The 25,111-nt window shown below is 48.1% G+C and overlaps 1 protein-coding gene across 1 annotated transcript; it reads right to left on the bottom strand.

Annotated features, from left to right (window-relative positions):
• Window positions 1-605: 605 nt before the first annotated feature.
• Window positions 606-24,358, bottom strand: PIGZ (phosphatidylinositol glycan anchor biosynthesis class Z). The gene is given in 6 exon segments (XM_047876583.1): window positions 606-3,431; window positions 6,314-6,524; window positions 10,050-10,123; window positions 14,638-14,742; window positions 21,289-21,458; window positions 24,226-24,358. Coding segments are annotated over 5 exon segments (1,989 nt in total). The 5' UTR covers window positions 21,320-21,458; window positions 24,226-24,358; the 3' UTR covers window positions 606-1,863.
• Window positions 24,359-25,111: the final 753 nt, after the last annotated feature.

The raw sequence follows: 25,111 nt of genomic DNA, 5'->3' as shown, positions 1-25,111 counted from the left end.
TCAGAGGTTCATAGAAACCTAAGCCACAATGGTGGATACTATAGAATTTAAATGAAGGGATACTATAGAATTTAAAGGAGGGAAATGTCCAGTAGTTTGCTACAGCCAACTTCCACTGGATCCTGAGAGCACATCTTTGGCATCTCCTCCCAACTTGGAGTTCAGTAACATCATTTTGGTAGTTTGAAATCAGCCAAGGCGGGAGTATTCATACCACAAAAATTGGCAAATACTACAAATTGGGGCTTTTTTGCCCCCAGAGAATGGGTTGCTAAACATTTACTAGCATCCACTGACTTTCCTCTTCCTCAGGGTTGGAGTCATGAGGAGGGTGTGGCACTAAGATGAGCAGGAGTCCCGGGGCAGCATGACTCAGAGGGCTGTAGGTTCAAGATGACCCAAGCTTTGGGCACCTCAGTGGCTCAGTCATTAAGCATCTTACTTCAGCTCAGGTCATGACCTTGTTCATGAGCTCCGCTTTGGGTGAGCCCCACTTCTCTCTCTTTTCCTCTCTCTCTCTCTCTCTGCCCCTCCTGGGATCCTCTCCACCTCCCCCCCCCCCCACCCCCGCTCTCAAAAAAAAAAAGGGGATGACCCAAGCCTTAGACAGCAGAAGACGGGACTAGAAAAATGCCCAGGTTTGGTCATTTGTATTGTTTTGGTCTCCTGCTCTGTACTGATTTCCAGCTCACTGATTTCTGTGGCCTGGGTGCCTCTTATGAGCTGGTAGAGCTTTGAGCAGGGAGAATGAGGACAGGTTTAGTGCCAGAGCTCCTTGTGTTCCCAGTGGATGGGTACAGGTGCCTTTAGGTGTGGAGAGCATCGTGCGTGGGGCTATGATGGCTTCCACCAGAGCAGGTGTTGGTTTGGCATGGGGTTTGCTCTTCATCCTGTGAAGAGGTTTCAGATGGGGGCTATGAGCTTAGAGAGTGACCAGACCACTTTTAAGAAGTCTCTGGTAGCATCAGATTGCTCTCAAGTGCAACCAGCTACTAACAGCGTTGTGTGTTCTCCATTCCCACTCGGGTGGGCTGAGGAAGGAGAATGGTCTTTAAAGGGTAAGCTGTCCTACCACCTCTCTCATGGACAGGAGTAGAAGAAGGTGGGGAGAAAAGTTCGAACTACTTGTCTCGGTAATAACAAAACGCTGAGACAGCAGGCATCAGAGTGCCCTTAAATATACCACCAGTCTATGCTTAAAGAGCTTTGGGAGAGATATGCATATTTAGCCAGGGGACATGTGCTGCAGACCAAGGCATGCCATAGTGTCAGCTAGCAGAAACCTCAGAGATCCCCTCATCCATTGTACAGATTGGGAACTGAGGCTAGGTGAGGGGGAGGGGCTTTCTTAAGATCACACAGCCAGTGAGTGGCAGGCAAACCAGGGACTAGAACTCTGGTCTCCAGAGTCTGAACGACCTGGTCTTTCTACATCACCACACTGCCTCCTTCCCAGGTATCTAGGAAGCCAGAGGGTTATCAGGACAGCAGGAAGTAAGGCATCCTGGAAGGTTTGAGAGAGGTCATTCAGGAATGTCATTAGCAGATCTCTCTTTTCATAACCAGGTGCTATTACATGTCACAACACCACAGCAGCTAGAAGAAACAGAGCAGGAACAGACATTAGGCGCCATTGGTTACACCAGTGGTTGGTTCTTTGGGGACTTTCGCATCAGGATTGTGACTGGTCAGATCTTTGGTCTTTAAGGGGAAAAAGGTGCCAGCTTACCCCAAAGGTAGAGCAGCCAAAGCCTATGCACAGGAGAGGCAGTGGTGGGAATTCTGGAAGGGAAAGGAAAGGAAGAGAATCAGGGCTCTGTCCCAGCCCAGCTACCCACATAGAAGGTGGAATGGTGCCTTCACCTATGGCTGGATCTTAGGCAGTGACTTTTCTGTCACGTTGTCAGGCTTTTCCCCCAGTTCCAAGATGTGAAGGCTGAGATGGTCCCTCCAAGCCCCACTCAACAGAGAGGACAGGGCTGGCGGGTCTTCCAGGGTCAAGTGGGGAAACAGGAGTGCCTCACTCTTGAGAGGGAAATGGCACTTCTCCATGGCAGGCCTGGTGGTGCCAGGAGTCACCACAAAAAGGCGGCAGAGCCACGGCCCACCAGCCACCTGGCAGGCTGGTTGTCTGGTGAAGTTGTTCAGGGCTCGGCACAGGACCCAGTCGTCCGTCCCACCCATGTCCACCACCTCCACAGCTGAGCCCAGGCCCGGGAGGTGCAGGAGGTGCCTGGGGGGCATGTAGGTGTGGGTGAAGAGGAGTGTGTAGTGGGTAGGCATGCTTGGGAGCACGGGTGCGTGAACCACCTGCTCCAGGTGCTCCAGGCCAGGCACCAGGCCTCCCTGGTGCAGGCAGCCAAAGAAGAGGGCGCCCAGGCTGTTGAAGAGGACCAGGGTGCCCTTGCAGGGCACAGATTGGGCCTGTGGACTGCAAAGCAGGACTAGGGGGACCAGGAGGGGGATCAGGAACCTAGCCTCCTGGTGGCTAAAGGCAGACAGCAGGGCCAAAGGCATGAAGTAGAGGAGCAGGAGGCAAGGCCTGGGGCTGGACAGCAGGCTCCAGCCGCCCAGAGCCCGTGGGAAGCCCATTCGTGCAAAGGCCTGGAGGCAGGCTTGCAGCTGTTGCCACGCAGCCTGCAGGGCCCGGGCATGCAGCATCCCAAAGAGCAGGAAACCGTTGACGGCCAGGTGAGTCAGCCGCATGTGTGTGCCATGCCTCGCCAGGTTTTGAGGATCCAGGTTGTAGTACAAGAAGTTGGCGGGTGTCAGAACAAGGGTAGTGGATCTAGATGGACTGGAGAAATACCAGCTGTCCACAGCCACAAACACCGCTGCCACGAGGGTTGCCCCTGGGAGCAGCTCCAGGGCTTCCTTCGTCAGTGACTTGAAGCCAGGGTGTGTGGCTCCACAAATGCTCCAGAGGAAGAGCGGGACCAGAGCAAAGGCCAGAAACGTGGGCCGGTTGAAGAAGCCGGCAGCCACGACGCCCCCGAGAAGCCAGCTGTGCCACCAGGGGCCTGGAGCAGGCTTCTTGGGTGTGGGACTCCAAGCTAACCGGGGGGACACCAGCACCAGCAGCCCGGCAAAGAGCAGTCCCTCGATGGTGTTGGAGAAGGTCCTTGTGTAGAAGACCAGAGTGACGTAGGAACCAGACAGCAGGACCAGGGCGTTCCAGCGCTCCGCCCCCCACAGCGGGGCCAGGTGGTACACGGCCACGTCCAGGGCAAAGGAGAGGGCAGTGAGGAGGAGCCGGGGTCCCACCAGCAGCACGTAGCCGCTCACCGGGCCCGGCCATGGCCCCCACTGTTCCCAGAGCCTGAGCAGCCAGAAGGCAGAGCCGGAGGTCAGCAGTGGGAAGACCACCGTGCGGCAGGAGCTGGTGGGGTGAAACTCCCATGGCCGTGCAGCTTCTATACCCAGGATGTCCTCTGCGGACAGAGAAGTGGAGATGAGCCAGGTCCAAGCTCAGGGCACGTGGGAGACAAAATTCTAGGATGGCCCCGAGATTTTCCCAGCCGCTAGTGAACATGGCCTGCACGATCCCTGGGACTCTGAAGATGGTGGCTGTCACTCCTGTGGTTAGGTTATGTCACAGAGGATGGCTGACCATTAGACAGGGGGTAACCCCGTGTGGGCCCGATGTAACCACACGAGCCTTTTGAAAGCAAAGAGTTTTCTCAGCTGGTGGTGGAAGAGGACATCAGAGAATCAAACCATGGGGATTTGGTGCACCACTGCTGGCTCAAAGGTGGAGGGCCCCTGGCAGGGAATGTGGGTGGCCTCCAGTTCCATAGCGGCAAATTTGTCCAACTGACAAGAATGAGCCTCGAAGCAGATTTCCCCCCAGAGCTTCCAGACAAGATCTCAGCCTGGCCCAGACCTTGATTTCAGACTTGTGACATGCTGAGCGGAGAGCCCCTACCTGACTTCTGATTTACAGAACCATGATTTATTAAGCAGCAACGGAAATGAACATAGGGAGCTCAGCCCTTCCGAGGTCCCCCTGTGAAGGGGGCAGGAGGAACCATGCCTGGGAAGCGAGGGGACACTGTGCCCTGGACAGGGTGTGGGGAGAGCAGGGGGAGGCTCCAGTCGGCAGAGTGCTAAAGCCTCCAACATCAGAGTCAAAAACCCGTCTCTGTGATGATGGTTGTCATCTAGGACAGGCATGTGAGACAGGGGAAGGAAACGAGCGGTTGTGGTTATGGTCAGAAGTGACTTCAGTGTTGCCTATGATACTTAAGATTTTTAGAAGAAAAATGTATTCAAGCAGTACTTATGTAATTAACCTGCTTGCTGCCCAGGGCTGGTCTGTGTCCCTGTGCCCCAGTGTCCCAGAGCTCTGAGGGGTGGGTGAGGGAAACCACTTCTTAATTTCTGCATCTCAGCTCCAAGCCCCACAATATCTCATGCCTGATTAACACTGCTGGCTGTTTAGGGCTCTTTGCTTCTCCTACTTATTTTACTTATTCCTATGGCCTCTTGGCTGTTTTCTCTTTCTATGTCAGAAGGTGAAAGGGAAACAGAAAATCTAGGATCAGATCAACCTGGCTGTTTTTTGTTAGTGGCCAGGTTTTTAAAAAGTGTGGAAAAGACTGGACCTTTCACCTTAAGAAATGAATCCACCTGTTGAGCCCTATGACAGAGATAGATGCATGCCTTCCCCATTATCCATCCATTCCCTCCCTCTTTCCTTTCTTCTCTCCTTCCTTCCCTCCCTCCCTCCCTCCCTTCTTCCTTCCTTCCCTCCCTCCCTTCCTTCATCTCTTTAGTTGGGCATTTGGTCAGATATAAAGAGTATTTTTCAGGGGCACCCGGCTGGCTTAGTCAGTGGAGCATGTGACTCTTGATCTTGTGGTTGTAAGTTTGAGTCCCACAATGGGTGCAGAGATTACTTAAAAATAAAATCTTTATGGGGGGCCTGGGTGGCTCAGTCAGTTGGGCATCCAACTCTTGGTTTCGGCTCAGGTTATGGTCTCACAGTTCGTGGGTTCAAGCCCCACATCAGGCTCCATGCTGATATTCAGAGCCTGCTTGGGACTCTCTCTCTCTCCCTCTCTCTCTGCCCCTCCCCTGCTCTCTCTCTCAAAATAAATAAACAAACTTTAAAACATAAAATAAAATCTTTAGGGGCACCTGGGTGGCTCAGTCAGTTAAGCATCCAACTTCACCTCAGATCATGATCTCATAGTCCATGAGTTGGAGCCCTGTGTTGGGCTCTGTGCTGGCAGCTCAGAGCCTGGAGCCTGCTCGGGATTCCATGTCTCCCTCTCTCTCTGCACCTGCTCCACTCAAGCTCTGCCTCTCTTTCTCAAAATTAATAAATTAAAAAAATTTTTAAGGGACGCCTGGGTGGCTCAGTCGGTTGGGCGTCCAACTTCAGCTCAGGTCATGATCTCACGGTTCGTGGGTTCGAGCCCCGCATCGGACTCTGCTGACAGCTCAGAGCCTGGAGCCTGCTTCAGATTCTGTGTCTCCCTTTCTCTCTGACCCTCCCCCGTTCATGCTCTGTCTCTCTCTGTCTCAAAAATAAATAAACATTAAAAAAATTAAAAAAAATTTTTTTAATTAAAAAAATAAAAAATAAAATAAAATCTTAAAAAAAAAAGACTATTTTTCAGCATCCTTTGCAACTGGGTGTGGTCATGTAATACATCCTGACCAATGGCATGGAAATGAGCAAAAAGTATGTGACATTCAAAATATGTCCATTAAAGAGAGCAGACATGCCCATCTCCTTTCCAATAGCTGGAAAGACTTGATTTTAGACTTGATGGCTGGAGCTCAAGCAGCCATCTTGAACCATGAGAAAGAAGCCATGTGTCCACAGTATCTGAAAAGCCTCAAGGTCCCTGGCAACCATCCTCACGGCGTGTCCTACACCACCCAGCAGATACGTTCTAACAAGTTAGCATTCCAGGCCTGGATTCCCTCAGCCCTTATATGAACCCAGAGAAGAAAAGTTTCATGATCTCAGACCACATCCTGTGTAAGTTTCCCTAAGCATCTGGGAAGCCCAACTCTAAAATCTCTCCACTGAATAGTACAAAACTGCTTTCATTCAGAATAACCTGTGCTATTGGTCCAAGCAGGAAAACATCAGAGGCTGGCATTTTCTTAGTATCATCCAGAAAATCAATGTCACCAGTCAGGGAGATGCGAAATCCCCACTCCCAAGTTCTCACTCCAGAGAGGCTCGTGGAATTACTACTCGTCCACACAGACATGTTTCTCCCTCCCCACTGAACATCCAATCAGCAATAGTCCAGACTCTGTGGCAACTTATCCTAACCGCACACAGGGAGCTTACCTGCCATGACCTCAGGGGACTGGAAGAACTCATCTGGGTGCACATAGCCCGTCTGCGGAAGGAGACACCACAGCAGACGGAGCAGGCTGAGGCTGCCCCACAGGGCCCTGAGTGCCATCTTCAGGTCAAACTGCTGCCAAGACACTGGGCCAAGAGCCTAGAATGGCTTCTCAGTTGCTCCAGACGCAATTCTGGTTCCACAGATCTGCATCTGCTGACAATAGCGTTTGTTAGTTATAAGGTAAATTATAATACGTCCAATTGCCTGGACAAACTCAAAATGGGTTTACATACAATAAAAATGTTAATAATAGCTGCTATTTACTAAGTGCCCGTTAAGTAGTAGGAACTTAACACCCGTATCTCATTTTGCCCTTTCTACATTTCGGGGCAGTGGGTCTTATTATCTCCATTTTACATATAGGGAAAGTGAGACCTCTGTTGAATGACCTGGTCACTGCTAACCATATTTGTTAAGAGTCTATCTGCAAATAGGATCTGCAGACCCTCCAAATATGGTTCTCACAGCCCCATCCTGTTCACCAGCTCCTGTCCACAAGCACGGCAGCCTGTCTCTTGCCCATGTGAAAACTATCGGAACCTCAATGCATTCCATCCATTTCCCTGCAAACATAAAATACATTTGACCCCATTGTCTCCAGTCACTCCCTCCAACCTTCACACACCCTGAAATTGACCTTTCGGAAGGTGATAAGAATTTACCGCTAGGGCCTGAATGTTTGTGCCCTGCCCCATTCATATGTTGAAATCTGAATGCCCATAGTAATAGTGTCAGAAAGGTGGGGCCTTCGGGAGGGAGCCCTCCTGAATAGGATTCGTGTTCTTATAAAAGAGATCTCACAGAACTCCCTCATCCTCTCCAACGTGTGAGGGCACCTTGGGAAAGTGTGGACTATGTGCCAGGGAGAGGGCCCCTCACCATGCCCACACCTTGATTTTGGACTTCCCAGGCTCTAGAACTGCGAGAAATAAATTCTGTGGTTTATAAGCCACTCAGTCTGTGTATTTTGTTATAGCAGCCTGGGCACGCAAAGATACTTTCTCTTGCTCAGGACTCTCTTTCTCACTCCCTGGACTCAAAAATCAGTAGGAATCTGAGCCCTTTACATGATGAACCTGTATGTCAGCACCCACATATCATCCCTGGTGAACAGAAAAACAAGTTTGACTCTCCTCCAAGAGTACATATGATGACTGTTCCCTGACTTTGATATTTTATTAAGGTATTTATTTATTTATTTATTTATTTATTAATTATCTGGAGACAGAGTGAAAAGGGAAGAAGGGTCGAGAGAAGGGGGATACAGAGTATCCAAAGCAGGTTCTGTACTGACAGCAGACAGCCCAATGCAGGGCTTGAACTCACAAACCATGAGACCATGACCTGAGCCAAAGTCAGACGCTTAACGACTGAGCCACCCAGGCGCCCATATATTTTAAAGCCTGACCTTAAACAGCTATTGTTCTCAGGTGGAATATGTCATAGCGGGGATGAGACAGGGAAGCAACAGAACAGGGATCTAGCAGATCCTGACAAGGAGCCTCTTGACACTCACTAACACTTCAAGGAGTTTGAAAGATAACTTTTTGCAGCCTCTCCTCGAACTTTCGAACTGAATTGTACAGACTCTTTTTCCAGAACCAGTGACTATCTTGACTTTTAGAGATAAGGTGAGGCCAAACTTAATGCTGGAATGCAGGCAAGGATCCCATTCCTTCCCAATCAATGCCTGAAAGAGAACTTCAAGTACCTCCATTTTGACCTTAGTCTGTACTTTCTAACTGATCAAATTCTTCTTTCCAGCTTATCCCTTAACTCAGGCGAGAGACCTTTCGGGCAAAGCATCCTGTGGTGGGAACCAAAGCTACCCCTTCATGAAAGCAATAAGGACTGCCCTGAGCCAGCAAGACCCCATGTGACTGACCCCAAGACAATGATCTACCTGACCTTTACTGCCCACCCGCATGTACCCACAATGTTAGTCCACTGTCTCCCCAGTGCTGGCCTCCCTGAAATAAGTTCCTTTTCTGTTTCAACCACACTTGTCTCTCTGCCTTTGGATTTTGTCAGTGGTGAGTGACTGAATCTGGTCTGTTTCGGATCCTCGGAGCTAGGAGCTCTTGCACCTCTGTGCCCTGGTTACATGCCCTCACTTTAACTTTCTTTCCAGGCTGGAATTCAAAGTGCACTGTAGTTTAACAGCTCACAGGATGATGTTATGGGTTTGGTTTTCAGCAGTTTCAGCCCTGCAGGTAATAGCAGAGAAGGGTCTCTTTCAGGGCATGCAAAAGTCATTTTATGAGGACCTTGAGCTGGGAATTTGAAGCCCAGCAAAGGCATCATATACACGTCAACCAAAACCTTCCCTGGGGTATCTCTAATGCCACATCACTCCATGGACTACCAGTGCCCTCCTTACCACTTGAAATAGAGTCATTTAAATCTAATCAGGCTAGGGGCACCTGGGTGGCTCAGTTGGTTAAGCGTCCAACTTCAGCTCAGGTCACGATCTCACAATTCGCGCATTTGAGCCCCGTGTCGGGCTCTGTGCTGACAGCCCAGAGCCTGGAACCTGCTTCAGATTCTGTGTCTCCCTCTCTCTCTGCCCCTCCCCTGCTCGCTCTCTCTCTCTCTCAAAAATAAACATTTAAAAAAATCAAATACAATCAGGCTAGAGAACCAATTCTAGAAAACCCAGAACCTCTATTCAAAAAATTCATCTTTAAGATTCTGTTCCTCTAGAACCCTTACAGTAACAAAATCTTAGTCAGGGTTCAACCAGAGAAAGAGAACTGGTAGGAGATATACATTAAGATTTATTGCAAGGAATTGGTTTATGCACTTGGGGGGGCTGGCTAGGCAAATCTGAAGTCGATAGGGTAGACTGTTAGGAAGACCAGGAAACTCTAGGGAGGAGATAAAGCTGTAGTTTGTAGAGGAGGGAAGCTTCTTGTTCAGGAACACCTTGGTTCGTTCCAAAGGCCTTTCAACTGATTCTCTCAGGTCTACACAGATTATCTAGAATAACATCCCTTATTTATTTTTTTTAATTTTTTAAATGTTTATTTATTTTTGAGACAGAGAGAGACAGAGCATGAATGGGGGAGAGTCAGAGAGAGGGAGACACAGAATCTGAAACAGGCTCCAGGCTCTGAGCTGTCAGCACAAAGCCCGACGTGGGGCTCAAACTCACGGACCGTGAGATCATGACCTGAGCTGAAGTCGGACACTTAACCGACTGAGCCACCCAGGCACCCCTAACGTCCCTTATTTATTCTTTTTTTTTTTTTTTTTCAACATTTATTTATTTTTGGGACAGAGAGAGACAGAGCATGAACGGGGGAGGGGCAGAGAGAGAGGGAGACACAGAATCGGAAACAGGCTCCAGGCTCTGAGCCATCAGCCCAGAGCCTGACGCAGGGCTCGAACTCACGGACCTCGAGATCGTGACCTGGCTGAAGTCGGACGCTTAACCGACTGCGCCACCCAGGTGCCCCTAACGTCCCTTATTTAAAGTCAAATGTTTGTGGACCTTTACTGCATCTACAAAATACCTTCACAACAACATTTAGATTCATGTTTGATTGACTAACTGGGGACTATCGCTTAGTCAAGTTGACACGTACAAAAACGGACTATCACACTCTAAGTAATTCAGTGTTTATAACTGTGTTTGAATTTTAGACCAACGGGAGAATTCTTTATGCAACTTACCAGTGACTCACTTCTTCTACTCAACATTCTGTTAATGGTGTTCCCTGTAGCTGTAGTTCCCCTGTGGTATTCCACTGGAAATATAGATAGAGATATAGACTAAAATTTACTTATTCTTCTTACTGTTGTTTATCTGCTAGAGCATCTCTGAGTGTTGACAAATTTTTATATTCCTACGAATGCTGCTGCTACAAACATTCTTATACAGGAGTTCTCTGACGTACGTATATAGAAATGGAACCCCTGAGTCTCGGGTGTGCAGGCTTTCAACTTCATTAAAGAATGCCCAACTGTTTTTCCAAAGGTCCTGCCAGCCAGCAGATATTATAGTGCCCACTGCTTCATATGCTCCTTTATGCTTGGGATTCTCTAACATTTTGATTTTGTGAATCTTTTGGGTATTTACATGCATTTCCCTGAATACCAGTGCGGTCGAACACCTTTCAAATGTTTGTGGAACATTTTTGTTCTTCTGTGGAAATCCTTCTGACCATTTTTTCTTAGTATATGTAGGAATTCTTTTTTTTTTTTTTTATGTTTTTTATCCTTTTTTTAATGTTGATTTATTTTTAGAGACAGAGAGAGACAGCAGGGGAGAGGCACAGAGAGAGGGAGACAGAGATCTGAAGCAGGCTCCGTGCTGACAGCAGAGATCCAGACATGGGGCTCAAACTCACAAACCACAGGACCATGACCTGAGCTGAAGTCGGATGCTTAACCCACTGAGCCACCCAGGTGCCCCTCCAACATTTACTTTTTAATGGTCCATTTTGGTAGACATTCCGTGGATGCTTGAGAGCACCATATATCCTACAGTTATTGGATACATAGTTCTACACATGTTCATTAGATCAAGTTTGTTAACTGTGTTCCTCAAACCTTTTATATCTTTAATGATTTTCCATTACTTATTCTACAAATCACAGAAATGTGTGTCAAAAAATAGCTCATGAGTAGCGAACTTGTCTAGTCTTCCTTGTAATTTTGTCATTTTAGCTTAGTTTTGAAGCTATGTCATTGTTTTTATAAATTATAAGTTTAGAATTGTTGGGGTGCCTGGCTGGCTCAGTTGGTAAAGCATGCAATTCTTGATCTTGGGGCTATAAGTTCAAGCCCCACATTGGGTAAAAAGATTACTTAAAAATAAATATTTTTTAAAACGTTTATTTTTTAAAATAATAAATAAAATAAAATAATAAAAAAATTTAAAAATAAAATAATAAAGAGAGAGCATGCAAATGAGTGAGCAGGGGAGGAGCGGAGAGGAGAAAGAGAATCCCAAGCAGAGAGAAAGAGAGAGAAAGAGAGTGCCAAACATGTTCCACACTATCAGTGCAGAACCCACGAACCATGAGATCGTGACCTGAGCCGATATCAAGAGTTGAATGTTTAATCGACTGAGCCACGCTGGCACCCCCAAATCTTTTTTTTTTTTTTAATTAAATGTTTATTTATGTATTTTGAGAGAGAAAGAAAGCATGCGGGCATGATCAGGGGAGGGGCAGAGAGAGAGGGAGAGAGAATCCCAAGCAGGTTCTGTGGCACAGTGCAGAGCCCGATGCAGGGCTCAATCTCACGACTGTGAGATCATGACCTAAGCCAAAATCAAGAGGCAGACACTTAACCCACTGAGTCACCAGGCACCCCAAAAATAAAATCTTTTAAAAAAAAAGTTTAGAATTGTTAGAACAGTGAACATTTTGCCATAATACAGTTATCTTTTTTTATCTCTAGTGTTTTTTTTCCTAAAATATTTTGTTTGATATTAATACAGTTAATATAGCTATATGAGCTTTCTTTTATTTAGTATTTCTAGTACTGTATATCATTTTAATATTTATTTCTTATTTTTATTTTTTTCTGTTCGAATCATTTTCAGTATTAAATACAAAAGGTGAGCACCTACTTTTTTTGTTTTTTAGACACACACACATAGGTCTCTAACAGCCAAAAGGGGCAGAGGAAATGAGCTCCTGTACTGTCCTCCACAGCCCCCATCCTGTGGTTAAAGCTGCTGCTGGCCCTCCCTCCCTTTGGGCATGGAAATTCACAATACACCCCAGCTGTGATGCCTTATGTATTTCATACTGTGTATGTGTCCCTTCCCAACATCTCCATGCTTAAAACCAAAAAATGGTCAGGGGTACATCCTTCCCAGTGGCCTCAGTTCCTATGCCACAATGGGATAGTGAGGAGATCTTCAGGTCACAAGTTATTTAGTGAAAGGGGTGGGATGGCCAGAGTGAGGACAGCAGAAATGGTGCAGCAGGGAGGGCACGGTTGCAAGTTAGGAGGAGTCTAGGTGAGACACTCAGGAGAATTCTCCCCACCAGGTTTAGATGGACCAATGTGCCAAAGTCAAAAAATAATAATAATCCTGGGGTGCCTGGGTGGCTCAGTAGGTTAAGCGTCTGACTTCGGCTCAGGTCATGATCTCATGGTTTGTAAGTTCCAGTCCTATGTTGGGCTTTGTGCTGACAGCTCAGAGCCTGGAGCCTGCTTCGGATTCTGTGTCTCCCTCTCTCTCTGCCCCTCCCCTGCTCACACTCTGTCTCTCTCTCAAAAATAAACATTAAAAAATTTTTTTAACTAATAATAATCCAAATAATCAGCAGTTCAAACACTACTGAATTTTCAAACTTGTCCGGCAAGAGAAGTCACATAGCAGGAACAATATAGAGCTTTCCAGGAAATGAAGGTAGAGCCCTGGCAAGCCCCCTGAGAACATGCGTTAGGCCCTACATGTATCCGCTGTCGCTGTGGGTGTTGCTGCTGCTCCATTTGCAACTTCTCAATCTCGAAGACAACAGGAAGCACCAGGATCATGAAGGCTGGCCCGGAAAACCTGCACATTTTTTGAGCCCCAAAGAGGGAGTGATGAAAAGTGGCGCCAGCCATGGACCGGACCCTCTCTGGGACCATCTCTGTCAGACCCCACAGTCTCTCTGACAGGGTCTCATCCAGCTCCTCTTTGCCTTCCTCCTCCAGCTCCTCCTGTCTTCTCGGCATTGCCTTTCAGAAGCAGTTCATCCGGGGACAGGGGCACCCCAAGACTGCCAGTGGTGGCCAAAATTATAATATTTAACATGCTATGTTCTGTGGTTTCACTGCGATGATTCTGGGTGTGCATTTCTCTTTAGCATATTTGGAAACTTTATTGGCTTCCTGACTGTATGGAGTGGGTCCTTCCCCATCTATAGAAAGTAATCTTCCCTGGGGCGCTTGGGTGGCTCAGTTGGTTAAGCGTCTGACTTCGGCTAAGGTCATAATCTCACGGTTTGTGAGTTCGAGCCCTGCATCAAGTGACCTCGAGCCCCGCTTCAGGCTCTGTGCTGACAGTGAGAGCCTGTGTAGGATTCTCTCTCTCCCTCTCTCTCTCTGCCTCTCACTCCCTCATGCCCTCTCTCTCTCAAAAATACATACATACATACATACAAACAAACTTGGGGGAAAAATACTCTTCCATTATTTTTTTTTTCAAACATTTCCTCTTCTCTCTTTTTTATTTATTCTCCCTCTGGAATTATGATTAAATGTATGATAGACCTTGTTGATCTATCTTCTATGTCATTTTAACTTCTATTTTATATTTTTCCCTATCTTTGTCTCTCTGGGCTATATTTCAAATAATTTCTTCTTTTCTATCCTCCACATCCCTAATCATTCTTTCAGCTATATTTAACCAGCTTTAAACCTATCTACTGAGTTTTACATTTCAATTTTTTATTTTTCTTTCCTCTGAGTTTTTTTTTCCACATTTGCTTGCTCTTTTGTCATATTTTCAAGCCTCTCTTATTTATTCTATTACATTAAACATGCTTATTTGAGTATGCTAGATCTGATAACTCTAGCATCTAAAGGGTTTTTTTTGTTTTTTTTTTTGTTTTTTTTTTTTGGTGGGGGGAGGGCACACCTGGGTGGCTCAGTCAGTTAAGTGACTGACTTCAGCTCAAGTTGTGATCTCAGGGTTCCTGAGTTCCAGCCCGTGTCAGGCTCTGAAGCAGCGTGGACCCTGCTTCAGATCCTGTGTGTCCCTTTTTCTCCATCCCTCCCCTGCTTGCATGTGCTCTCTCTCTCTCTCTCTCTCTCTGTCAAAAATAAATAAACATTTAAAAAATATATAAAGTTTTTTTGGGTCTGAATCTGCTGTCTCATTTCCGCTGGTTCTTACTCATAGTGCCTTGTTTACCTCTATATTTGGCAAATTATTTTATTTGGGGCTGCTTATTTTCCTTGGACATAACCTGTGGGGATTATTTGAGGCCAGGGATGAAGGCAAATTTCTGAATTCCACTGAAAAGGATTTACACTTGCTTCTGTCAGGTACCTGGGGGCATCAAAAGTCTGGGACCAATTCTGATCATATTATTGACTCTAGGGTGTTTTGTTTTGTTTTGTTTTGTTTTGTTTTGTTTTGTTTCCCTTTTAGGGGAGGTGGTACCTAATCATGTGAATCCAGGCTGAAAATCTATATGAAGGCAGGCTTGTGGTTACATATTCTCAGGGGAGATTTGCCCACCCACATTCCAATTCAGTTAGCATCAGGATCCCAGTCCTCTGCAGAAGGAATAGTTTATTTCTGGGTCACCTTTATATGGAGAATGTAGTCCTCCAGAGTCCCAGCTTTGAGCGAGTCTCCCGTTAAGCTTCTCTCTTGAGTGGGCATCAGGTTTTATCTTCTGTCCTGCCAGTCCTGAGAGAGCACAAAAACCCATGTTCATAAGCACTCAGTTTTGTATATGTCCTTAGCCCATATCTGGCTTCAAGGCCCTGAATACCTCTCTAGGCCCCTGCTCTCGTGCCTTAGTATTCCTTACCTTTTGTTCAGCTCATGTATCGTTACATTTATTATAATTGAATTTGTAGGGGCACCTGGGTGGTTCAGTAGGTTAAGTGACCACCTCTTGATTTTGGTTCAGGTCATGATCCCAGGGTCTTGAGATCAAGCCCCACATCGGGCTCTGCTGTAAGCATGGAACGTGCTTAAAATTCTCTCTCACTCCCTTTGCCCCTCTCCCCCGCTCATGCTCTGTCTCTAAAATTTGAAAAAAAAAAATCGATTTTGTGTGGATAATACAGAGGACTGCAAGAAAAACTGCCTTTCTTGGAGTCTAATCCCAATTGAATTCAGGTACGGGATCTCCTCTGAGAATGTGTAACCACAAGCCTATCCTCATATAGGTTGTCAGCCTGAATTCTCATGATTCAGCACCACCTCCCCCAAAAGAAAAAAAAAAACAAACCTGGGGCCAATAATGATTAAAAATGTACAATTCCAGATTGTAATGCACATACGATAATAATACAAGATAGATTACATATAAATTATTATTTTATATTTATGTATAGACAGAGAGGTAGGCACAAGAAATAACCATGTTGAGAGGTAAGATGAGGGTGGTGAAAAGCTAAGTTAGTTTAAGCTGTGTCAAGTTATTTTCAAGGAAGTCATGTACTTAGGGGTCAGCCTTGGTCAGTGGATCTTGTGGTCATTATCTGAGAGGAAACAGGAAGTGTGACAGGACTGTGTTGCAAACATATCCGGGCTCTTTTAGGATATGGCCCAAAACTACTAAGGGGAATCCGGGTGTCTCCACAATTGTTGCGGGTGGACGGGATGGGCTGATGCTATGCCCAGGCCTCTGAAGCCGGTTCTAGAACTGCTGGCAGGCTGTTCCTCCGTGTTCAGGAGGGAGGGCGATCGTGGGACCATTGGGATAATGACTTGACTATGAGGCCTTATGGAACAAGCCAGCCTGTGGCCCTGAAGAGTATAAATGTGCTTTAACCATCCCACCCGATCCCGCTCTTATCCTGCCCCTCTAGTTACTACACGCTCTGCCCAAGCCTATGCCATTGGCTGGGCTGCTCCATCTCAGGGGTGCGGCTTGGAACAGTGGAATTAATTGCGTTTATCTCTATGAGGGCTGTCTGACAATTCAGTGAGGATTTTGGTGTATCTAATATGCTTTGGAACAGGAAAGGAATCACATAATGTTTGTTTGAGGATATGCTTTTGTCACTTAGAAAAATATCATGAGCGTCTTGCTGTACGTTATAAGCATCCTCACCCACCAGCCACAAGCTCTCCATCCGTTCTGTATCTACTTGCTCCCTCTGTTCCCTTCAGCTGGCACCTTCCCTTCCTCATAAGCGTGTTTGATTATCTGCCATTCCTAGAAAACCAACCTCCCAAAACTTTCCCTGAGCTGATGTGCCCTCCATCCACCATCTCTCTCTCCATGTCCCTGTACGGGACTCCCTAAACCATCCACATTCACTGAATTCGCTCCTCACGTCTTGTTGGCCGCTCTACCCTGGATGGTCTAGCTTTGCCCACGGTGCTGACACAGCCCTCTCCTGGGCCTCATTGCTTTTCTAATTGTCGAACCCAATGGTCACTTCAGGACCCTACTTTGCATGTCATGTGACAACAGGGATCCCTCACAATTCCCATCTCCTTCTAGAGTGCCTTCCTACACCATAAAAGGCTGGGAAGCAAAAAGCTTCATTTTGTAGATTCCCTTGAAGTTGGGTTACGTGAATGAGGTTTTAAGAATTTAGAGAGCAGGGGCACCTGGGTGGCTCAGTCAGTTAAGCATCTGACTTTGCCTCAAGTCATGATCCCACAGCTTGTGAGTTCGAGCCCCACGACAAGCCCCATGTCGGGCTCTGTGCTGACAGCTCAGAGCCTGAAGCCTGCTTCAGATTCTGTGTCTCCCTCTCTCTGCCCCTCCCTGGCTCACTCTCTCTTTCTCTCTCAAGAATAAATAAGCAATGAAAAATTAAAAAAAAAAAAAAGAATTCAGAGAGCAGATGTGAGACAGACCATATATCTGCAATTTTCATTGTCTTCTCTGGGCAAACAAGATTATGGAGACATGGAGTTTTCCTGCAGCAGCTTCCCAGTGTCCAGCCCCAGCTTCGTGGGTGTGGAGACACAGCTGCGGTTATGGTGGCATCCTGACTTTCAGCAACAGTGCTGTTACTAAATTTGACTGAGTCCCAAGGTAGCCTTAACACTTGCTGGACTGTCACACAAATGGCAGCACCTCTAGTGAGTTACTTCTGGGTGTTTACAGAGTCTTTCCTGGAAGCCCAAACTATAGCCCATTCTTCCAGGGCACCTAATGACTTATAGTACCTGTATAAATTCCTTTTCTGCTGGCTTCTATTTCCCATGCTGAATGCTGGTCATTTGGTATCAGAGGTGGCTCTAGGCAAGGATGGGAATATTCATATGCTGAAAGAAAATAACTGTGCACCAACAGCGGGGGAAGCCTGGGCCCCGCTTAGGCCTCCTTGGCAGCAGGTGTTCTGGCCCATGGCTCAGAGAAGTGCACCCTCCCCTTATGCTTGTCCCCACAGCCTTCCGGAGCCTCTCAGTCCACCAGCTCCGCCACACCAGCAAAACCCTCCCACGCTCACCTGCTTTTCCATCTTGAGCACACATCTCATTCTGCTTTCATCCACTGCCTCCATGTCGAAGGGCCCCTTGTCACCCTTCTTCTGGACGTTCTGGTCCCTAGGCCCCAGACCACAATCAGGTCCACCTTGCAGGAAAAGGGAACAGTCAAAGGGCCCAGACACACGCCACCGTCCCTCCCACAAGAGCATACATACATACATAAATGGAAACAGAAGAAAATAACTACCAGTCTATCTTCTATGTCCAAAATTTTTTTTCAAGAACATGGGCAAAACAAAGATATTTTCTGGCAAATCAAAACTGAAAGATCTTTACAAGCAGACCCTCAGGAAATTCCAAAGGTTACATATATATACCAGGCAGAAGGAAAAATGATTCCAGATAGAATATCCGAGACGGGTGGGCGGGGCACCTGGGTGGCTTGCTTGGTTAGCGTCTGACGTTAGCTCAGGTCATGATCTGTCAGTTCATGTGTTCGAGCCCCGTGTCGGGATCGACGCTGTGCAGAGCCTGCTTGGGATTCTCTCTCTCTCTCTCTCTCTCTCTCTCTCTCTCTCTCTCTCTGTTCCTCCCTCACTCGTGCTTGCTCTTTCTTTCAAAATAAAATAAATAAACTTAAAAAAAAAAAAAAAGAAGATCCTAGACGCAAGTAGGAATAAGGAGCAAAGAAGTCATTGGATGGGAGGTATCTGGGAAGTGGACGCCAAGTGAAGGCCATCCTCCTGCTGTAAGTAAGGCCGTCCTCTGGCAAGTAATGTCAAGGCGATGGCTAAGTTCTCTGAGGTAGTGTTCCATGTTAATTTGCCAGCTTCGTGGGTGCTGGCAGGCTATGGTCAAACACTGGCATCACAAACACAGCACCGTGTTCTTGAATTCAATAGTTTCAGTGGTCCCACTCCCTCTCTGTGGGTCTCAAGACCCCCAGAGCATGGTGCCGCTGGGCTCCCTTGCCACTTCCCAGGGATTCTCATGATTTCTGTCTCTTTCTTCCTGTGCACATCATCCTCATGCTGATAGCCAGATGGTTAGAGCAAGCCATTCCATGCAGCCATGACAACATTGAGAAGATTCTGTATTCTTTGTGTACCACTGTTTTTGTTGCTTTTTCAACAATTTGAGTTATAATTAACATACAACTCATTCAAAATGTACAATTCAATAGCTTTTAGTATATTCACACATATGTGTGACCATCACCCTTATCGATTTTTTTCTAAATGTTTATTTATTTTGAGAGAGTGTGTGCGTGTGAGCGGGGGGGGGGGGGGGGGGGAGAGAGAATGAATCCCAAGCAGGCTCCTTGCTATCAGCACAGAGCCTGACATGGGGCTCGATCCCACAAACTGTGAGATCATGACCTGAGAGGAGATCAAGAGTCAGGCACTCAACTGACTGAGCCACACAGGTGCCCCTGTCAATTTTAGAACATTTGGTCACCTCAAGAAGAAAGCGCATACACTTTATTCATCATCTCCCATCTCCCTGCCACCTCCTCAGCCCTAAGCAACTAAACCACCTTTTCTCTATAGATTTCCCTATTCTGGACTTCCATTATGAATAGAAGCATACAGTATGTGGCCTTTTGTGGCTGCCTTCTCTCACTTAAAATAATGTTTTCAAAGTTCATTCATGTTAAAGCCTGTATCAGTACTTATTCTTTATTATAGCCAAATACTATTCCATTGTATGGATGTGTCACATTTTGGGTATCCATTCCACTATTGATGAACATTTGTGTTGTGTCTACATTTTGGCTATTATGAATAACACTGCTATAAATATTTGTGTATGAATTTCAGTGGGACATAATTTTTTTTCATTTTCCTGGGTATATACCCAGGAGTAGAACGGCTGGGTAATATGGGAACTCTATGTTTAATTGAGGAACTGCAACACTATTTTACAAGTGGCTATTCCTTTTTACATTCCTGCCAGGGTTCTGAATTCCCGCCAGGGTTCTGAATTCTCCACATCCTGACCAACACTTGGTGTTATCCAGCTTTTTGATTCTAGTTGCCCTAGTGAGTATGAAGTGGTATCTCATTGTGGTTTTGGTCTTTGTGGGCATCTTTTCTTTTTAAATCAAAGAAATATTTTCCAGAAGTCCCTCAACAGACTTTCCACCAAGTCTCATTGGCCAGAAAGGGATCAAATACACCTTCATAAACCAATCACTGGCAAGCACAATGGGATTATGAGTGAGGACTGACTTCCTGGTTTGGAGCTGGGGCTCTGGGCTGCCTCCTGCAAGGCACACAGAATCCAGATGGTGCTTACCACCAACAACATCAGGTTCTGTTGGCAAACAGTAAGTAAGACAGAGGATCAACTGTGTGTGGCTGCTACGTGTGGATTCCAAGGCACCAGGCTCTGGTGGCTTTCTTCTGTCTTCTGGACCATTTGTTTTTAGTCTCCTCTTCCTCTGTCCACCGCTGAAATGTCAGTGCTGCTGGTCTTCAACTTCACTGTTCTCAGCATCTACACTCTTTCTGGGTTATCTCATTTATCCTCATGGTTTCAATTCCCATTTGATGACTTCTGAAATTGCTTCTTCTCTGAACTTCAGATTTATTGATAATAATAACAACAGTAATAGTGTTGCCAGGATGTCTGGGTGGCTCAGTCCATTAAGTGTTCAGCTCTTGACTTCGGCTCAGGTCATGATCCTGTGGTTCATGGGTTCGAGCCCTGCATCAGACTCTGGGCTGGCAGTGTGGAGCCTACTTGGGATTCTCCCTGTCTCCCTCCCTTTCTGCCCCTCCCTCACTATGTGCTCCATCTCTCTCTCTCTCTCTCTCTCTCTCAAAATAAATAAACTTAAATAAAAAAAATAGTGTTGTCATTTTTAGATACTTATTATGTTCCAGGCACTGTACATTATCTCATTTTATTCTCATTTAATAACAACTCTAAAACCCTATTATTACACCTATCTTATAGATGAATTAACAGGTTTAAAGAGATCCGGTTTTTTGCCCAAGGTAACACAACTAGTAGGTTGATGAAGATAGGAGTTGGACCCAGCCTGTTAGACTCCAGAGCCCTGAGTCACTGCCTGTTGACATTCTGCACCCACCTCAAACCCAGGGCAGCCAAACGTCTCATCGCTTTCCCATTAACCAGTCCTGCCCCCATATCCCCTGCAGCAGTGAGGGAATGACCATTTGTCCAACTATTCAGTCCAGAAATCCAGGGGTCATCTTCCTTCTTCACCCCTTCACCAAGCGATACTAACTTTGCTTTCTAAGAATTTTTTTCTTTCTTCAAAGATTTTATTTTCTAAGTCACCTTTATACCCAACATGGGGCTCAAACTCACTGAACTCACAACCCACAATCAGAAGTGGCATGCTCTACCAAGCGAGCCAGCCAGGTGCCCCCTAATCATTTCCTCATCCTCTCCCCAGGTCTGGTCTGCTGTGACTGGGGTACATGCTGCCTGAGACTCCTCAGCCCCCCGGGGTGGCTGAACAGGAACTTCCGGTGGCTGGAACCCCTGTGTTGGTTGCCTCTAGCTGCAAACAGCCCCTTCCCATTTTACCGTGGTGTGTCATACAAAAGGAATCATTTTCTGTGCATGTATAACAAGGAAAATATCAAGAAGCAAGATCTAGAGTAGACCGCACCCACCTCTCTGCTTTCCCTCCTCTAGCTGCACCCTCCCTCCTAAGTGCAGCCAGTGAGCTACATGCATTTATCTCCTGGGTAATGACCCTCTGGGTGGGTCAGCCCCTCACCTCCCTCAGGACCAAGTCCACATTCCTGACTATAGCTTACAAGGCTCTCCAGTCCCCACTGTCCCCACTCTCACCTCTGCACAGAACTCGGTACTCCAGAAACATTACGTTTTTCTGTAGTCCTCTCTTTTGTCCTGCATTGTTTCTCACTCCAGCGTCTTGGCTTATAATATGAAGGTTAAGACCCTCTTTGGTCAGTTTCAAATCCTTGCTGTCACTTGCTCACAGCAAAAGAGCAATCAATCTGTAAAATGAAGTTAACAATAGTACCTCCTTCAGAGCTGTTGGGAAGACAACATGAATAAACAAACATGGCAGCGGTTTCTTTCGCTTTTCATTTTGCTTCAAGTGCCGGGACCCCCTAGAAGCCCTCCCCAATCTTATTTCCCCAGAACCCTGTGCTTCATAGCACTGACCCCTGGCACTGTCTGATTGCTTCTCTGCCTTGCCTGGCTGAGATCCCCCAAGTCTGGGATCCATTCTATCCATCTCAGCCCCTTGAATCCACCTGATGGGCCTACTGTGGTGACAGGGTCAAGGACAGAGTTGGAGATCCCCAGAGGAGGTGACAACATAACAGGGCATTGAACTTATCAAGTGCGGGAAGTTGTCAAGAAAGACCCAAGTGCCACTCCCCAGGCAGAGGCTAGGCTGGAGGACTGGTCCCTGTGGCCAGGTGTTCTAGGGACAGAGCCAACACCACAGGTGTGGCCACTAGTCACCTGAACACAATCAGGATAGGAGGCAGCTCGTGTGTGCACATGTGCACACTGAGCTGTCCCTGTGGAGGTTCAAATCCTACCTGTCTTGCTGGGTGGGGAGAGGGGTGTGGGTGGGTGTGCGTGGGTGACTGTCTCCAGAAGGGCAGTGGAGAGGCAGGTTCTAGAATAAAGGGACAGTGCCTGGGGCCACGGAGTTTTGACTGTGGGGCGGGGGAGTGGCCACTAATAACCAAAGACAGGGGCATCCTAAGCGTGTGCGGGGGATGTGTGAAGGCAGGCAGCAGGGAGAGACCATCTCAGTGGCAGGGGTGCAGGGAAGCAGAAACCACTGCGCTGGGCATGGGGGAAGCCAGGGAAGAGATCACAACAGTGGGGCAAAAGGGAGCCAGCTCCCGCTCTGCCAGCCAGACAGCCAGCGGAGGGGGTGTGGAGACACTAGCCTGTCTCGTCTTTCTCGCTGAGTCAGAGGGCGGGCTGGCGCTTGGTGCTCCACCTCTCTCAGGCACCACACCGTGTACACTGTGTGCACAGCACAGTGTCGGCTCTGGGGGCACCAATGTGAACAAGCATGGTTCAGAACAGCAGCCACTGTGTGGTGGCTTGTTGCAAGGGACATCCCTACCTTCAAACTTAAACTTCTTCCTGATAAAGCTCCTGGATCGCAGCTTTAAGGGAGAGGGGGGTGATCCCAAGGTTTGGCCCTTTCTGGAGACCTGGCATTTGGAAGAGGTTTTAAAGACTGCAGGGCCAGGAGTGTTCGAGAAGGAGCCCCCTGGGCAACAGCCAAAGGCATCTTCAAATATGACGCACAAAGACCATGTCCCTTAAGGCCAAGATCTTGCTCCAAACTCTGAGGTCCATCCCAGGGGCAGAGGGTGACAGTGGCTCTCCTGAATCCATTTGCCTGTGAGGTGTTGATTTCATCCTCATATCAACACTGATGGTCACAGTAAGTCCTTCAGGGCACCCCACCCTGGAAGCATTGGAAAGTCTGACTCTGGCTTCCTCCTTCCCTTGGTTGGCCACATGTGCCTGTGTTTATCCTTTGATTAACAGAGAATGATGGGGGGCCTGGGTGGCTCAGTCAGTTAAGCGTCTGACTTTGGCTCAGGTCATGATCTCGAGGTTTGTGAGTCCGAGCCCCGCGTCAGGCTCTGTGCTGACAGCTCAGAGCCTGGAGCCTGCTTCAGATCCTGTGTCTCCCTCTCTATGCCCCTCCCCTGCTGGTGCTCTGTCTCTGACTCTCAAAAATAAATAAACAGTAACAACAACAACAACAACAACAACAACAACAGAGAATGCAACACACAGCATTGAACACACATAAGGGTGAGTAGAAGAGAGTAAGGTATGTCCGCTAACTGGCATATGTCATCAACCATCCATGACCTCATGCTTCCCATCTGCAAAATGGGAACTCTCCTCTGTAGTGGGGACTTTCTAGGTGTTAATAATTCTGACAGTGGTTCCCAATTTTATGAGGCAAAAGAGTCTGAGGTGAAGAATGACATTTAGAAGTAACAGTGAGGGATGTCCTCAAGGAAAGGGGCAAGTGTCTTTGCCATATTGTATGTTTACCCCTTAGACCCCAAAGGTCCAGACAGCCACCAACCAGAGCAGCAGGTGCTCGCCCTTGCCCCAGCCTTGCCTGTAGCTTCCTGGACGACGGGCTATTGCCCTTGTCCGTGCTCCCTTGTGAGACACTTGGGCAAGGAGCCCATCCTCTCACTCTGTGAAAGGGCAGGCATGACCCGACCTTGTGGAGATTCTTCTCCACTGAATTAACACACATCTATCTGTGCTTCACAGACTTAGTGCTCAGCACTCAGCGTCTTTTGGGTTCGTCTTCCCAGGGACCCTGGGAGGTAGCATTACAGTCCCATTTTATAGATGAGGAAAGTGAGGCTCAGTAAAGTTTCAGAACCACCCAAGAACATCAGCCGGTTCCAGGAAAGGATTCAAGCCTACGCCTCTGTCTAGGTCCAAAGCTAGTGCTCTAAAGTATCCTCACAGTTTCTCCTCCCCTCCCCTTCCCGAGAAGGCGTCACTGAAAGCCTCCTGTCTCCCCTAGGTTGGGGCACGTCAGTGCTCAGAGCCGGCAGACCCGGGTTTGGGGAAAACCGCCCGCGATAAGGTGGGAATCCCTGCCTGACTCACCAGTCCCTAGCATCTGCTGGTCTGTCGGCAGCTAGCAAAAGTAGGAATGGAAGCAACTGTCGTTCCTCCCTGCCTTGCCTTCCTCCCTCCCTGACCCCCATTAACACTTCTGGAGCTGCTCGGCCGACTCACCGGCGCGCTGTGTCTGGGTTGCACCTGCGGCGCTGGCGGCGTCCGCCCACCCGGAGGCCTGCACTGGGGGTGGGCCCGGAGCCTCCCCGACCACAGGGCGCGGGACGGGTGCCGTGCGTCCTCAACGCAGCCACCGCTCTGCCAGGTCCGGGAAACTAAGCAAACCACGCAGTGCGCCAGGCGGGGCGGAGAGGGTTGGAGACGAGGGCGCCGGCAGGCGGGGCTGCCCAAGTGCGTCCCTTGAGGTCCCGTGGTGAGCTGTGGCCAAGGGGTGGGGGGGGGAGGGTGATTACGGAGGGTCCGGTGTCCCTTGGGCCTTGGCACGCCGGTCAGTGATGGAGCTCTCCCCTCCCCGCATTCCAGCTCATTCCCCTAGCAGCCCCTTACTTGGCCCGCCACGCCTGGTGAGTCGCTTTTTCAGCACACGAGGGACAGTTTAAACAAAACATCTCTAGGACAGACTTCTTTTGTCTTTCAAAATGACAATTTCTGAGTTCTATGTGGGTGGAGATCTGCTAAGGCTAAGATGACCTGCTTGCAGGGGAAGAAGGTCCGGGAGGAAAGAGGCGCCGCGGCATCTTTCTGCGGGCCTTGCCGCAGAAGCGGCGCTAGAGAGGCCGGGTCGGTTTCACCCGGGACGCTGCTGGGTACCGGCAGCCGCCAGCGGGGGCGCGTTCCACCCAGAAGCATTCCAGCTGCGGCCGCCGCTTCCCGCTTCTGCATTCCGCAAGTCGGGGCCAGAGAGCTGCCCCCACGCTGCCCCACGGCCAGGGCTGGAGGCGGGGGTGGGGGTGGTCATCGTGTGCCCGGGAGCCCGGGCTCCTTTCTCCGGCGCCAGGCCCTCGGAGGCGGCCGAGGAGCGCGTGCGGGTGTGGGTGAGCGAGGG

This window comes from Prionailurus viverrinus, chromosome C2 (assembly GCF_022837055.1).
Source record: "Prionailurus viverrinus isolate Anna chromosome C2, UM_Priviv_1.0, whole genome shotgun sequence".
Lineage (NCBI taxonomy): Eukaryota > Metazoa > Chordata > Mammalia > Carnivora > Felidae > Prionailurus > Prionailurus viverrinus.
Note: the sequence above shows the minus strand (reverse complement) of the source record. Positions and strands in the feature narration are given on the sequence as shown.